Source organism: Boleophthalmus pectinirostris, unplaced genomic scaffold (genome assembly GCF_026225935.1).
Source record: "Boleophthalmus pectinirostris isolate CB_2022bp ecotype Guang Dong unplaced genomic scaffold, ASM2622593v1 HiC_scaffold_2, whole genome shotgun sequence".
NCBI classification, from domain to species: Eukaryota; Metazoa; Chordata; class Actinopteri; order Gobiiformes; family Gobiidae; genus Boleophthalmus; species Boleophthalmus pectinirostris.
The window spans coordinates 9,949,065-9,967,030 of NW_026571152.1; the positions used below are offsets into that span (position 1 = coordinate 9,949,065).

A 17,966-nucleotide genomic window follows, 5' to 3' on the forward strand; every position below is an offset into this window, starting at 1 on the left:
AACTGCAATGTTCCACAGTAACTTCCATTGTTCGTTTGCATGTGTTTTATTGTACATTTTATTGTTTTATTGTACGTTTTGTTGTTTATTGTTACTTGTCTCCATGAAGATGTGCTAGTTGAATGCTATGTTGAGTATCATTCCAAGTTTTTTTTATTATTATTATTATTTTTTTATCATAAACAGTTTGCAGTGTTCCAAAGTTATTCCTCATTTACCTTAAATATTCTGCGCATCCTAATTATTCACCAAGATGAGTTTCTAAGAGCTTTTAACAACTGTCAGAGACCAGAGCGGACCACAGGGAATATGACAACATCACATTCTAGAAACCACAAATTTATTCTTAACTAAAAACACTAGTATTGTAACTCAACCCACTATCTTAAAGTGATTTAAGATTCTTTCCTCTTGGTCTAAGTGGCCACAGACACAGCTGTTACTGGGCTAGCAGGTGTATGTCTTAAACATGTCTGTTCTTTTATAATGGGCCATAAAAATTGACAATTTGAATTCTTAATGGTTGTAATTAACATGCACTTTTCATGTTGCAAACACATGGTAAAACTGTCTGGAAATGAGGTCTATTTCACCTCACCTCAAGTCAGCTGTAGTAGTAGTTTTACTGCGGCAGAGTAGTTAGCCTCTCTCCTCTTCTCTGTAAGGTTGTGGGTTTGACTCCTGATCTTTCCGAGTGCTAGTGTATGTGAGCAGTTATCAGGGATGCACTGATGCTCCAGCTTTTTTGGTTCCAATACCGATATCGATACTACAGTTTTAAGGATGTACTGATCTGATACTGATATCTGCATTTTTAGACTATGAGTTTGCATTAGACAGGGTGAATAATCGGGCCGACACAGCGTAGAGCCTCTGCACACTGCTGTCACTACAACCGGAGCAGCTAACGCCCAAAGCAGCTTAAGTACAGACTGAGGCGGCTCTAAAGCTGCTAAAACACGATTAATGACAGAGATAGTGTTTGTTTTACCTCTGCCGTGTCTTAACGGAGCCTTCTGAGTGAAAAACAAACTTCAGGGCCAAATGCACTAACTCACCATGTGCTTCTCATCTTTTTACAGGCCTCAAACAGAGCCTAAATAATACGGTGAATAACTGCCTTCATAATTTGTTATAATATTGTAAAATATATATTTTTAGTCGGCCTTTTTTATATCTGGTAATAACTATGTTCAACTGGGGCTAAATTTACCATGGAATACTTCGTTGTTTATGAAGACACACCCTAAACTGAATAAACAAAATAATTAAAAATGAGAAGATCGAATCGAACCCCCCCAAAAAATGGATCGCTGTAATTTAAGTTTCAGTCAGGCATCAGTTAATATCAGGTATTGGCAGATCCCTAAGGATCCAGTATCAGTATCGGGACTGAAAAAGCTGGATTGGCACATCTTTAATAGCTTTAATTATCTGCTGACTGATACCGGATACCAGCTCTTTAAACAAAAATCAAATAAGACAAAACTGATGCAGATGTGTTATATAACTGTTATTTGTTTCTCAAATACAGAGCAACCTTGTATAAATAAACATTACAAGATTTCCAGGGCCAATTACGACCAGTAAACAGATTTATTACATGAATTAGAATATCGACTGAACCAATATTCGGAGACCGATATTTGATCCAGCAAATTTTTCAATTCTGGATCATTATCCTGTGTCCTGCTCTCAGTATAAAGTAAAAGGTTGCAGGTTAGACTCCAGACTCCTCTCTCTCCTTGTGTTACTGTGGCAGAGTGGTTAGCTTTTGGCAGGTGCCCAAAGCTAATGACTGTTGGGTCTACTTGCGGTTAGCTTGCTGACTCGCAGCAGACTTCTGTCGGTCTACTTCCTGTGTGTGTCTTAAAGGTTACATAAACGTCCACTTTGAATCCGTGTCGTTTTATTTTGGTACAGATCAATTCCTGAAGTAGCCCACACATTCCTGAAGTTAACTAATCCTTAGATAAATGAATCATGTAGGTTACTTTAAACGCCTTTAGTGCTGTTGATCCGTGTTGGTTGTGAATGTGTGCTGTTACTATTTTCAGACCCTAAAACTAAACTGATTTCAATCCAGGACTAAACCAGAGCTAAACCAGATCTCAGCTATGAAAGGGTGACCAGATTTTCAAAATAAAATACACTGGGACATCGCTGGTTTGGGTTGGTTGGTAATAATAAAATCGTGAAATGAGTGCATAATTAAGGAAAATTGTTTTGCACTCGGTACTAATATGAGTCAGTATAGTCACATTTTCTTTGTGTTTTGGGCATTTTTAATCTGCTTTTCTGTATTTTACCGAAACAAATGACAGTTTATGCCTCTCTCTACTGTTGGCAGGGATCAAATTGGTCAAAAATAGGGACACTGGGGACATTTCTTCTATAAAACTCGGACAAATCACTGGTTTTGGATAAATCTGCTGGGATTGGCTCAAAACTGGGACTGTTCCGGGTCAATAAACTAAACCAGGACTTAACCAGGGCCAAAACTGGACTAAAGTTCCTATATAATATTTACTCAGAAACCCACATGTTGATGAGAGGCACTTGTCCATGTTGGAGTTCAGTACTGCTAAAAATATGTAACCCAAAATGGCCTGTTTTTTTGTTTGTTTTTGTTTACGTTTTTACAATTGGCGCATGGATCTTAGTGAATGCTGGCATTGTGTCCCAATCACTGTGAGTTATTGATGACACAGCCTCAATTCAATTTCAGTTTTACAGCTGTGTAGTCATGTAGTTTGTGCAGTTATCTTTTAGCATTAAAGTGTTCAAGTAACGCTTTGTATACTCTCTAGTAGGGTTACTCGATTATGGAAAAAATTATTATCTCAGATATTTTGGTCAATATTGAAATCACAATTATTCAAATGATTATTTTTTTAGTTACACAATGCATTTATTCAGCATTTCTCTCTCTCTAAAAAAAAAAAAAACGAAAACACTTTGTTATTAATAATTTATGCAAAACTTCCAAATTGAAAATAAATATAGGTTACACATATGTACCTTATTTTTGCAGTTTTGTGATGTATAAAACATAAAATGATAATAAGGCACAGAAAAACATAAATGTATCCAAAATAAACTATATATCCTGTTGTTCTACAATCTCTATATTTGAAAAAATGAACTAAATATACTTATTTATATAAAAAATATCCCAAAATAAACTTGTTAAACCAAATTGTTTCAACTCAATTATATGAGTTTGGAAATTGTTTGACACATAAATCAAAATCGCGATCAAAATTCAATTAGTTGCACAGCGCTTACTCTTTGGGCAGCAAAAACTGTAGGCTATAAGATCAAGAACATATATAGAGCATTTATTTTTTGTCACATTGCCCAGCTGTAGTAGTAGTAGTAGTAGTAGTAGTAGTAGTAGTAGTAGACCGGATGTCCCTATTTACCCGGGACAGTCCCAGTTTTGAGCCGTGTCCCTTGTCCCACTGATTTGTCCAAATTTTATACAAGAAATGTCCAAGGTGTCGTTATTTTTGACCAATCTGATCCCTGCCAACAGTAAAGAGAGGCATACTTTTTAAATTTGTTTAGCTAAAATACAGAAAAGCTGCGTAAAAATGACCAAAACACAAAGAAAATGTGACTATACTGATTCACTCACGCACTCGTTTCACAATTTTTTTTATTACCAACTACCAAAAAACGGGGATGTTCCAGCTTTTATTTTGAAATTCTCGTCACGCTAAGTAATAGTAGTTGTAGTAGAAGTAGTAGTATTTTTGGTCATCATGAAGTGTTATCATGGAGTATTATGTCATGCATGTTTTAGCTGATTCCACCTCCACCTTGCACATTCACTGGTGCGTCCTCCTCCTTCCTGCTGGTAGCTTAGCGCTCTGTTAGTTTCCTGTTAGCGCCCGTTTCACGCTCTGTGAATGTGTCTCGTCAAACTGGCTCTGCTCTGTCCTCGAACGCCACGTCCTGCTGCGTTCACAGGCTCTTCTCCCACAGTCCGACATCCAAGCGCTCACATAAACTCCGCAGGACCCAGGCGTGTCTTAGGGGCACTAACTGTGAGGGGAACCACCATAGCCAACAACATGGATCACAGCACGTTATCAAAGAGCTAAAGACACGTTCAGGAGCAACCTCAAGTGACCCTCCATGAGACAATTTCTATAGGAGGATGGGACGGCATCTGACACACGAAGATATATGAGAAACAAAGTGAGCATCAAATCGCCATGTTTGTTTTCCCAGTGGGATGCGTCATTGAACCATATCGCTTTTGTTTCTGGTTCTGATATCGTCATATTTTAGTTCTGGGATTCGGACATCTTAATTGTGTGGTTGTTGGATGTCCTAACAGCGGAAAACGGCTCGAGAAATGGGCTTCAGAATTTTGCAAACTCCATAACTGCAAAAGGGAATCAGATCTGTGTGACTGCAAAATAGTGAAAGGTGAAGGCGATGGGCAGTATTGATCCACAAGAAGGACCAAAAATGTAACCTCTGGCTGCCTAAGAAATCATCCTGAGTTTGCAGCCAACATTTTGTATGTGGAGTGACAACAAAGCCCACGGGCACATGTCAATGCACGCGAGCTCCCGCATGGAGAGCAGTCTTGTGTATCATGTCATCACTTTGACCAATCAAAGCGAGAGAAGCTAGAGCGGAGCAGAGCGGAACCAGAACTACTGATTATAAAGTGTTTTTTAAGACAACTGAAGGATTTTGAGCTCAGAAAAAGATAATGATCTAAAAATAGGTAAAAATCGCCACAAAATCCAAATTTTTTGAAAGTTGTAGGTGCCCTGTCAGCAGAACACGAGACATTTGTAATTACATTGTGCTCTATGAGAGCCCAGGGGATTTTTTCCGTTGAAGTTCCAGTGAGTGTCACTACGTCAACTGGAGGTAGCTACAAGCAGCAACACCCTATCCAGTTATTTTAATAGATCCATGACTCTAGTCTTAAACTGCGTTACAGACTGAGAGGATCTGACAGGAAAAGGAAGGTTGTTCCACAGGCTGGGCGCTGCCACAGAAAAGCCTCTGTCACCTCTCAGCTTGAGCCTAGTTTTGGCTTCGACCAACCGGAGCTAGTCAGCTGATCTCAGGGCTTTGGGCGGAGTGTAAGGCTGCAGTAATTCCCTCAAATAGACTGGCCCCATAGAGTGCAAACATTTGAAACCAATTAATAACATTTTAAATTGCACCCTTATTAAGACAGGGAGCCAGTGCAAGTTACAAGAAATGTCCATATTTTTGACCAATCTGATACCTGACAACAGTAAAAAGAGACATAAATTGTCATTTCTTTTGATAAAATAAAGAAAAACTGCTTAAAAATGACCAAAACACAAAGAAAATGTGACTGTACTACCTCACGTGTTAGTCACGAATGGTCTCAGCAGAACAGTTTTCTTTAATTGTGCACTCAATTCACAATTTTATTATTACCAACTGCCCCAAACCAGAGATGTCCCAGTTTTTTATTTTGAAAATCTGGTCATCCTAGGGGTGGGGCATGTGACACACCGGGATAGTCATGGGTCTCAGCTTCCTGTTATAAGCCTATGCAACATTTCAATTTCAATTCAAGGCTTTTTCACATGCGAAAAATATAATATTTTGTTTTAAATAGTTCATTCTGTTCTCATTCTGAAACCCATAGATATATATTTGGATGAGAAGGCATCTGACACATTTTTTGACTTGGACTGTTCAATGATTACTGAATGACTATTGTTTATCTATTATACCCTGATAGGGTTCTCACTATCACATTTCAGTGTGTAACATAATACAAAAGAGATAAACTGAAGTGATGTGATCTAAACATAAACTGATCCAGATTTGAACGCATGAATTAATATGTACACTTCCCTAAACAAGACAAACATTGCTTCCTTGTTGCCCTCATGAAACTGTACTGGAAATAGACTGTGAAAGTGCACTTTAGTTGAACTAAAATTTATCTGGGATTATTTTTAAAGAAGACATTGACGGTTTCTAAGAAGTGAAACCGGCTGATGAATCAGGCTACGGTTAGAGAGCAATATGTCACAATTGCCACAAGGGAAGATGACTGAGTTACTACAGCTCCTGTGAGTCAATGTTAAACTGAGAGATGTGCAGGATAAATTACTTAAATTCTCTTACAACAGCCACAACAATATAACATGACACAGACCGGTGCTCTCTGGACTTTAAAATACAGCGGACATTTCCTCTCAGATTACGCTTCCCTTTTCTCCAGACCCGGAAGGACATCGCGGTGACCAGCGGTGCCAGGTCGGGGCGGGCCTGAAAGGGGCTCCTCACGTACCGCCCGTAGACGCCAGTGGCTCTGCTCGTCACATAATAACCTGCATCTGACTCACTGGCGGTCGTTAGTCCAACCAGGAAATTCAAATGTACTGGCCGTAGTTGATCCTAAGGAGGCCGTTACAGACCAGTTTTTAACAGATATGCACTAAAATGCCAAAACAAGGCCAGGGATAGGGATACATTTCTATTTTAGACTCATTTACATAGCTAATCAGTAGAACAAAGGGATTTTGGTGTTTAGTGGTCCTTTAAGTCCACTTCTTTATACAGTCTACGGTTCAGATACGGGTGAGTCTAGATGATGAGAAAGGTCAGTGAATATATGGCATTGTTATTTTTGTTGTGTGGGAGGGAGCAGAGGATGCAGAGGAGATGGTCAGATGGATCCTTTCCTTTCTAAAATACTGTGTTTTTAGCGTTTCATCATTTCAGAGTCCCGTCTTAGCTCTCTCGTTTATTGACCCCACAGTTGTACAATAGTGCTTGGTCAGTTCAAATGATTCATAAGGATAGTGCAGTAGGAGCAGGTTCAGATGGCGCTTCTTGCTTTAGGCTGTTTTGTTTGTAAAAGTCTGCCCTTAATCCTCGTGCCTCCTGTTGTGCAATGTCTAAAACAGTCCCCTGCATTAATCTGAATGACACACAGAACTGGCCTAAGCTTGAACTCTGACCCCATGGACAGTCAAAACACAAGGATCAAGACTTAAGAAGGTGTTCTGGTCAGACTCGTGCCAGTGTTTATTTTGACAAGACAGTTTAAAGGTGTTGTATCTGATTTACTGTCTTAAAAAAAAAAAACAGAACAGAATTTTAAATGGTTTAGTGCAAAGTTATTCCTTACTTATCTTATGCATTTAGAGCATCCTAATTATTCACCCTGATGAGTTTATAAGAGCTTTTCACAAGTCTCAGAGACCTGAATAGTCCTCTCTTGTTCAGTCCTGGTTTAGTCCTGGTTTAGACTTGATTCAGTCCTGGTTAGGTCCTGGTTCAGTCCTGGTTCAGTCCTGGTTTAGTCCTGGTTTATCAGTCCTGGTTTAGTCCTGGATCAGTCCTGGTTTAGTCCTGGATCAGTCCTGGTTTAGTCCTGGATCAGTCCTGGGTCAGTACTGGTTGAATACCGGTTTAGTCCTGATTTAGACCTGATTCAGAGCTGGCTCAGTCCTAGTTTAGTCCTGGGTAAATCCTGGTTTAGTCCTGGTTCAGTTCTGATTGAGTCCTGGTTTAGTTCTATTTGTATTTGTCAGATAATAATTACAGGAGTTTTTCTACGTAACAGTTGGAATTCCCTAGTGTGAACCTAAAAATGTCCAAATGAAGAAAACGAGTGCAAATGTTTTTGCAAAAATCTCAAATATACAGTTCTTCAGTGTGTTTTAGTCAAAGGGTAGGCACTTAAGATTGTATTTAAGATTGTACTTGATAAGATAAATCTTTATTTGTCCCACGACAGTCAAGAACAGTAGGAGAGTAAGAACAGGCAATCACAATCAAGATAAAAATAATAGACTATAAAGAAAACACAAATGCCACCCAAAGTCCTGGTTAAACTGGCATGTGCGCATGTCTAACACTGACTCTATTGTTCAGTATGATTTATGATCAGCTGTCATCTGGATTATGAGGAAGTGACTACCAGGCACCAACTGTGCCAAGTACTGCGCCAATACAAGGAAGTACAGTACCAGGTGTCTATCAGAATGTATCTCATATTCAACAGCAAACGTCTGTGACCCAGATATGATGTAAACACGTTCAAATCAAATATAATATTTAATAGGAACAATTTTAATGCTGACGTGTTTTTTTTAAAGATTGGACATGATGCTCAGTTTTGTGATTGATTGTCAAGACAATTATCCAATTAGAAAGCAGAATGAGCCTTACACAAGTCTCTCATTTGGGTTGCCAGTTTCAATGTTGAAATCCAGTTGGTTTAACCTAAAATGCCTCTCTGATCTGAATGGTCACTACCTAAAGCCCAGCACCTGCACCAGTCATGAGTCAGTGCTAGTGCAGCCTCTGCAGCTCAGGCAGGGAATTCTGAAAAGTTGTATTTGTCTCTAACATAGACTGTATAAAAAAGTGGATTAAGTGTGATGTCACCCATAGTGGTTAGCACCACTCACGTGAAGCTCGCAATGCTAACGGTCAGAAGGGAGAACTTGCAAGTTGGGACTTGGAACTCGACTTGGACTTGAAGGTCAATGACTTGGGATTTGACTTGGACTTTAGCACTGTGACTTGAGAAGACTTGATGCTTCTCCTAAAAAAATATATGTTTTAGAGATTAATTTTACAGGAACACACTAGAACATGTCCGTCCCAGGTCCCCGGGTTAATAATATATTCCAGTTTAAGTTAATGGGAGTCAGTAGGAGCCGGAAGAGCCGCATGCGAACTATTTGTAACAGCAACAAGGGTTTAGTTGGGATTGCAGTTCATCTGTTAAAGCTGTAAGTGTGTAATCTGTGTACACTTCCTTCAACCTGTGTTTGTTTTCATACAGTAAAAGCATTGACAGGTTAAAGCTATTAGGGCAAGCTTCTATTGATCACACAGAATAAAGATCCTGATAAGTCTCCACGTTACTTTTTGTGCTGAGAGCCGATTGGCTGTGAGGGCGTTCCACCTGCTCCACTCCTCCATCTGAAAAGTTGTTCTAAAGGTGTGTCTGGAAACTCTGCTTCCTTTTCCTTCTTCCTTTCATTGTTTGAAAATTAGGGTGCCCCAGCTTGAAATGTTGTTTGAATGAATGTACTTTGGATGTTTTGTGCAAAAATAAAAACTGAATCTTGAAAAACCCTGTGCCCAAATGTGTATGTGTAAAAACAGCTCCTGAAGTCAAAAAGAAGTCAGCTGCCTACCACCCACAGCTGTTTTATTGTTCGTTTGCATGCTGTGTTGTTGTTAACACTACCGCTCTAGTCTCCGAAAGTTATTAAAAGTACTTAAAAACTCATCACAATGAAAATTTAGGATGCTCTGAATGCATAAATTAACCCTTACATACTGTTCAGGTCAAATTTGACCCGTTTTGACATTCAACAGTAGAAAAAATACCCTAAGCATCATTCTTTTATCCTGAAATTTAATGACTTTTCCTAAATTTTGCCAAAATACACAAAAATGAAAATATTTTAAAATTTTATACTTTTGTACAGGTGCTACAAATTTTGCGACACTGAGGCTGTTTCGGGTCAATTTTGACCTGTATCTATTAAGATGGATTTTAGCTCCATCAGTGCAGGTCAAATGATGCAAAATGGAATTTTTAGAGAACCTTGAAACTGTGGAACTGCACACCCCATGTTTGTGTGTATTTTTTTATGGGACAGTGGTGACAGAGTTCAAGAATTCACTGTTTTGAGATTCCCCCATGACCCAGGTTCCCAGAGACAGACACCTGTTGGTTTTTGAAGAGGCAAAGGAGAATCTCAAAAAAGTGAAAGGAGTGATCATCCTGTTTATGCTGCACATAAGAAACACAAGTCAATCAAGTGGGAGAGAGAGATCTTTTCTTCTAAGTTTGAGTAAGTTCACTCAGGACACCACAGTTGTCTCGTACATGTAAAAGAAGAACAAGAATGTCATTCTTATGAGCACATTACATATGGCTGCAGAGGTGAGCTCCTGGGAGCTCCATCATCATCATCATCATCATCAGACATCATCCTTGACTACAATGCCAACAAGGAGGAGTGGAAAACCTTGACAAAGTAACAGGCACAGGTGCAAAAGAAGAACCTCACATTGGCCCGCTTTGCTGGGCCGCTTTGTCTATGGAGTGAGCTGAACCTGACCGGGAGGCCAAGCAGGACGAACTGGAGGAGGTTCTTTTCTGGAGGAGTTTGGAAAGGCCCTTGTGACTCCCTGTCTGCAAAGGTGACACCAGCTTCCCCACACGGCAGCTTCAGCAGCATTGGTGAGGCCAGTGCAGTGATCTGAACCTGACCCAGATCAAGAAGTCACACCAGAAACCAACACAAGGGCACAGAAGACAAGAAGATACAACTTTAGCCCTGCTAAGAAGAACTGCAAAACAGCTACAACCTGGTGCAAATGTGGGAAACACAGAAACACAGTCCCACACACACAAAGTTTCCTACCACTGCTTTGAATGCACTGACTAGTTTGAAATAAGCAGAAGGGCTGCAGTGGATAAACATGGATACATTATAAATTCCAACAGTTCCAGAATATTCATGTCATTTTCAAATGCAATAATATATATACAGATTTTTAGGTGTTTTGTAAAACAGGACTATGATACTTGTGATAGTAGATGTTTTTCTCCAAAATCGAGTGTTGTAAAACTTACAAAAATATGCTCTTCCTGCTCTCCGAAACATTATATTTATATATTACACTTATTTATTAATGTAGGACAGTCTGTTTAGTCACTTTAAATAGATCTGTAGTTCAAAATGTGGTTTAGACACTTACTATGACCCGAACCATACTGTGAAGGCTTCAGAAATGAACATTAATTTGGACCACTGCAAACTGTTTCAAATGAACTCATTTCCATGATTTTATGACCACAGTAAATATATATTTTTATTATGACTTTGTTATGGAAACTCTGACAGGTTTCATTTGGAATGCTGTATGGTCCTAATTTTTGGTTATTTGTTATTATCATTATTTTATTTTCAAGACAATAGAAGGAAATCCAAAACACTTCAGACTCAGGAGATGTTCAAGTGAAGTTCGTCCAGAATCCCAGTGAGAAATTACAGGTGCACTGCATAAATTTTCTAGTACAGTTTAGCCATCTACTGGTCTACATGGAGATGTTATTGCACTGCCTCTAATGCTCCACATGATGGCATTTAACTGGTCTGTTTATACGACATGGTGTCTGAGTAAATCACCTTAACTAAATACTTGCTTTTCTTTAATATTTTCTTTAACATTAACTTTTATTCTCATATAATCATAAATTATACATTTTGTGCCTTCTTTATCATTATTATTAGTTTGTATAACCATAAACAGAAACAAAAAAATCATAAATTTTTTTCATTCTCATTGTAGTTTATTTTGTTCGATCATAAACGATAAACTTTTGTGCCTATTTACATTACATTATTATTAGTTTGTACGACCATGAACAGGAAAAAAATACTTTAAAAAAGCTAGGAAACTAAGAAAAAGGTGATTGCATTTCTGAACAATTAGAGTGATGATTAAAAAAAAAACAAAAAAAAAAAACACTAACAGTAACACCGTAGAAGCCTTTAAAGAAGAGTATCAAGCAGAAATGTCAAACTCAGGCCTGGGGGCCAAATTTGGCCCACAATATAATTATATTTGGCCTGCAAGATCATATTAAATATGTATTAGAGCTGGCCCGCTGGCTACAGATAGCTATAGAAAGATTATTTATTTAAAATGTTGTTATTATTTTATATTATGCTTGTTCTGGATTCAATGTTTAAGCAAAACTATTTTTAAACATTTATTTTAATAAGAAAAGGTTTAAAATTACAAATCTCGAAAGAAGAGAAAACATGCAGATGTTGTTGACATTTTTCAGTAAATATTTAGTTTGGCCCACGACTTACTCCCAGTTTTTATTTTTGGCCCTCTATGAGTTTGAGCTTGACAGCCCTGGATAAAGCGCTATGTTTTGAAAGATATAGAGCTCTGGAATGAATGAATTATGCATTAAATTTAGTTTGTTTTAATTTACATTTTGTGTCTTATATATACAGTAAGTCGAAATTGTAAATGCAAACTTGCTGTTCATACGCTCCTTTTCTTTCTTGGAATATTGTCACTGTTTTATAGAATTTGGTGTTATAAGTACTTTTTACTTCAGCTGAAACCCTTTCAGTCATGATCCATGGGGCTGTAGTCTAAGTTTTATTTTATTTTGTGTTTCAGTGCTGCAAAATGGCCAAATACATTACTACTACTACACAGTTTGCAAACTTTACCTGCGTCAGGGTGTTTTTTTTTTGTTTTTTTTTTCTAGTTTCAAATCAAACATGCACAATGGGTCAAATCCTCCAGCGAAGGCAGTCCTGATCAAGGTTAAGGGGGATGGAAACAGAGCATTTACAGCAGGTCAGGTGTGTGGAGAGGTGTCTCAGCTCACAGAAGAGCGCATGTTAGTGTTTTTAAGCAGTAAATGCAAGATAGTTCAAGGTGCATTGTATAATGTTTCTTCTGGAAGGTCCACCCCCAGCTTGTCTACATGGAGATCTTACTGTTTTTCACACATTATTTCCCACATTATGGAAATAAACTTGATAATCACATTGGGGACATGTTAATTGTCAGATCTATGGAGAAGCAAGCCTGCACATGGTAAGAGTTAATATTTTTAAGGTACTTTTTGAGCTCTAAAACACCTGAAATTGAACAAATGTAAGATAGATATGTTTAATACCATACTGACATCTCCATGGAGACAAGCAAGTAGATGACCTTCCATCTTAGAAGTTACATAGCGCAGCTTTAATGCCATACTGTGGAACATTTTTGGGTTGATAACATTTATTTCTATTGTCCATTTAGACTTTAATCATTTGACTAATCTATAAATATTGCTGACTAGTCAACTGCTAAAATAATTGTTAGTATCTGCTTCACAAGTCAGGTTTCAATTGCCTTCAACCATTTTTTGAAACATGCAATTTGACTTGAAATATATTCCAAAATGATCTTTGTTGAGTAATAAAAAGATACGAAAGCCTGCATTTAAGCTCTCGTTGATTGGTTGGAGTTGTAATTGAATTTTATTTGATGACTTTTTCCCATTCAATAGATCAGATGTTTTGTTTTGAATTGTCATTTGGCTGTCCCACTTTTTTTTCTGAAAATCATGGGCAATTCCAAATCTGGTTCTTTTTAAAGCGCTATTTTCTGATCTGTGTTATAATGTTGTTTCCTGGAGTTGTGTTTTGTGTCATTGTGTAACTCTGGAGATGTCATCGCTTTGTCTGGAATGTTTCACAGTATTCATAGTATTAAGTCTTTCTATCTTCATGGAGACCAAACCAGACCAAGTTACAAGTCAGAAAGCCTGTTTTTATAGATATTTTTGAGCTATAAAACCACCTGTAATTGAATAAACGTGAACTAGAGCTGTTTAATTTCATACTGTGGAACATTCCAGGCAGAGCAATGACATCTCCATAGAAACGAGCAATGACAACGACAAGAACCCCCGACAAATAAGTTACATAGTGCACCTTGAACACATAAACCCTGGATCTGGTAATACAGGAAGAGCTCTAATGTGTTTTTAACTCCATAAATCTTCACTAGAATCATTTGGATCATTTCATTAATGAATCGGTTGTTGACTGTTTGGAGTTGTATTGCTCTACTAAATCTTCTGTTTGACAAGGTGTTGACTTAGCGCACACGCAGACTCTTGTTTATGATCTTAGCATAATCTTAGCATGTTAAACTGTCGTAATAGTTCATTGCTGGTAGTCATTGCACAATTTCCACAAGAACGAGACGAGATTTTAACATAATTTCTAATATATACATTTCTCTATTCACTATCCAAATTTAGCCTCACATTATTAGTATTATTTTTTTTATTTGATTTCTGCTTTATGGTTTAAATGCGGTTTAAATGTCCATATTCATATAAAAAATCTCACCAGATCAGTGTTTTTCATGTGTGCACTTGTAATATCCCTAATTGATCTACTACTATCAGGTAATATGGTATCATAAAAAGTAATATACTGAAAGGATAGTGTAATTGGATATTTAGATGCTTATGACTAAATTGGGACTAAACCTGGACTCTAACAGAACAAAACCAGGACTAGAAAAAAAACAAGTGTACATCAGGGCTAATAAACTGGGCTCATACTATTAATAATTCTTTAGAGTATTAATGTGGTTGCCATTTTGGAATGCACGTTTGATATTTGGAGCTGGAAAAGTGTCAGGACTAGTATAAAAGTAGTATTAGAGGCAGTAGTATTTATAGTTTTAGTACTTACAGTTGTATTGTTTTTCTCCTCAGAGTTGGATACGTGTCTGTGTCCAGTTACTGCTGTTCATCGTGTTTGGAGGACAAGCGCTCGAGTTCCACGGCAACCCAGTGACGGACGACATCCTCAAGCTCAATATTCTGGTCAGGACTGCAAACACATGTACTATGTAGTAGTAGATAAAAAATTTAATTAGAATGTCGTTATAGTGAATTCAGCTGGAATTCTGATGGGCCTGCCCCATAGTTGCCGGGGCAGGTCCAGCTTTACACTTTACAACTACTTATTTTACTATACTACTTTTAGAGCTATTTTTTGAAGGCGCTGCTGTCTGCTCTATCTTAAATAATAAACATTTTGATGTGAAACAGACTTAACATAAATGTTTCTAGCCTGATCAAATGCAACATTTTGAATGACTCATTTGAAGGGAAAAAAGTTTGGACAGCCCTGACTTAAACTGATAACGTTGTTTTGTGTTTTGTTTTTCAGAGACAAAATATTCCTAAAGATTACAAAATTCCAGTGCGTTACATTCCAAAAGAAGAGGTAAGACCAGATGTATATCAGATATCTTGTAGAAATAGTTACAGCATGTAAACACAACAAATGTTACTGTTTTAAAAACATGAAAATCATGTTGCAGTGGTAAAAAGTCATTCCTCAACTAGCATACTAACTGCACTCTTCCTGATTCTTTGACAATAAAACACTTAGTAATTAGATGCAGAAGACACACTGCAAACTTATTAAGAACTGCTTACACAATATATCTGTACAGCAGAGCCCTTAAGACAACAAATGTAACTATTATGTCAATGTGAGGGTGATCGCTGTACCCGCTGATCCACTCGAACCCTTTGTGTGTCTGTGTGTTGCAGGGGGGCATGTGCTGGGTCAAACTCAACATCTTCTATCTGGAGGAGAGTTTAAGGGACCTGTCGCATAAGTTTGGAAACATTTCAACCAATCGTAAAGACATTAGCATAATCATACAAATGCTCGAAGGCTCACGGATCAAGATGGGCCAACTGGTAAGAAGCACTCTCACTGTCAACCTCAGTGCAAACTAATTTAACCTTAACACTGTGTAACTTTTCCAGAGGAGGGTCAGATACATCATTTTCTATGGAGATGGTATTGCTCAGTCAGATCTGTGGAGAGGTGTATAGGATGATATTATATTATATTATTATTATATTATTTTTTTTCTGGTATGGGTTCCATTTTCAAATTATACATTAATTCAACCAATTGCTAATTTATTTATTAAAAAAAATTAAGATAGGCTCAATCATTTTTTGTCACTATTGCCGACTTTAATAGTTTAAACTGGTGTTGAAACAAAACTAAAGAAAGGACTAAAGCAGGACTTCAACTAGGCCAGTGGTGGAATGTAACAAAGAAAAAGTAGCAAAGTACTGTACTTAAATATACATTTTAGGCACCTGTACTTTACTTAAGTACACTTTAAAGTGGATACTTTTTACTTCTACTTTACTACATTTGAGAGTAGGTTTGTGTACTTCCTACTACACCTCCCACTACATTTTTGAACTGGACTCAGAAGTAAATGTATTTTTTATTATTGTTTGAGGCTGAGTCTGAAGGTTCATTTTTGATCAATTTATAGTCTGAGAAAACTAAAAATAGACAAATGAAAACAGCTAGGGGAAAAACAACAAAATGAACTTCAATCTGTATTATAACCATTACATCTGAAGCTTTATTAAATCTCAAAATACACACACAATACTTTAACTTTTAACTATTTTAGTACATTTTAAACATGTACTTTAATACGTTTGCTTTGTCTGGAAAGTTTCACTTTCTATATGTTCTGTCTTCATGAAGATCAAACTAGACCAAGTTACAGGTCAGTTCTGTGGAGAGGTGACCCCACTCAGTCAAAATGTCAGTTTTTCTAGGTATTTTTGAATTATAAAACCACCTGTAATTGAATAAATGTGAGGTAGAGCTGTTTTAATGTCATACTGTGGAACATTTGAAGAGTAATGACAAGTAGGTGATGGACCATCCTCCAGAAAAGTTACACTTTTAAGTTGATTTTTTCATGTGGTACTTTTACCCTTACTTGAGTTAGTTTTTTGCAGTATCTGTACTTTTACTTAAGTAACAAAACTGAATACTTTACTGAACTAGACCTTGGTGGAGGATGTAGTCCATTTGTGCCCTCTCCATGTCTTTATCATTGTGCATGTAGAGTGTAACATTACACAGACCTCGCCCTCCACAGCCCTGGTGCACAGCTGTCCTCTCCTTTGTGTTTAAACATGTCTGATGCATTATTCACTCACCTCTGTGGACCATACGAGGAGCGGGCAAGACCCAAAAGACCCTGCTCTAGAGAAAACAACAGTGGTGTGATCTGTCAATCATCCAGGCGTGTCCATAGTAATGAATAGCTCAAAAAGTGGACAAAGTTTTGTCCAGTTGTAGACATTTTTGAAAAATGTCTTACAATAATAATAAGTTGAATTAATATTGTCTTTTAAAAGCTTCTTCTCATGTATTTCAGTCACAAAGTTATCAGAATTTGGTTGAAATGGTTGAAATGAAAGCATGTTCTTTTTTATGTTTTGTTTATTGCACTGAAAAACATGCATCCTTAACTGGGAGCGGGCTTGCGTCTCCACAAATCTGACTCTTGTTTGGCGGAGAGTGTCTCCTTCTGCTTTTTTCCATGGAAATGTTGCTCCTTTGGCTGTACTCTTCTAGTCAGGATGGCACAACCTAGCGCCTCTTCTCAATTTTATTTCTCACCAGCGACTATGTCAGAACTCAGAATACACTTAGACGGTTTGCAAGCACCCCACACCGGCCAATCAGTGAAGAGCTGTGAAACCATGACGTCAAACTCAATTGCCTGTCTGGGTCCCTTTTGTGGTACAGCACAACAGTAAACAAAGTGGTCATGGATGTAGATGAAGCCATACATTCTGTGTTGGCAACGATTCCAGAGATAGAGGATTTAAAGCCGGAACAAAGAAAATGTTTAGTGAATTTTATCAAGGTGAAAGACGTTATTGTCCTTCTTCCTACGGGATTTGGCACATTACATACGTCACGACCAAATAGCAGCAATTGGTTAAATAAAAAAGTACCTGCCTACCGTTGAATTAACAAATCCTAATGCTGCGAGGCCAGACGGTTTCCATAAAGTGAAACCGGCTGATGAATCAGGCTAGTGCTCTTCCACAGTATGACATAAAATCTAGTTCAATGGAGAATATTTCCAAGTATGGTTTTAACTATCTATTTTCATGGAATAGACTGAAGTGGTATTATTAATAACTATCTTCATTGCCATCACTGCCCCGGGGTAGACTGACGGAGGTGTGGCCAACAATCTTTACCAACGGCTTCTCCAAACACAACCAATTACACACTTATATTTGTAGAGGTGGATAAAGTGTCTTGCCTCACAACGATTGGAAGTATGCAGTAGTCATAGGCGCTATTGCACCATCAAGCCAGCACTTTCATCAGGTGTAGACCATGTACGAATAGAACATAAAACCGTCCCGATTTGATCCTGGTTTAGTCCTCATGTAGACTTGTTGTGGTCCTGTTTTAGTCTGGGTTTAGTCCCCGTTTAGTCCCAGTTTAGATGCGTCCTTAAATTTGTACTGGGACCAGGATCAGACCACACCCAGACCATGG

At 37.8% G+C, this 17,966-nt stretch overlaps 1 protein-coding gene across 1 annotated transcript in view; it reads left to right on the plus strand.

Annotated features, from left to right (window-relative positions):
- Positions 1–17,966, plus strand: part of kitlga (kit ligand a) — a 90,077-nt gene that overhangs the window by 45,949 nt on the left and 26,162 nt on the right. The window contains exons 2-4 of the mRNA XM_020919175.2: positions 14,315–14,425; positions 14,775–14,831; positions 15,164–15,316. Coding sequence (XP_020774834.1) covers positions 14,315–14,425; positions 14,775–14,831; positions 15,164–15,316 — 321 coding nt within the window. The remainder of the gene's footprint in view (positions 1–14,314; positions 14,426–14,774; positions 14,832–15,163; positions 15,317–17,966) is intronic.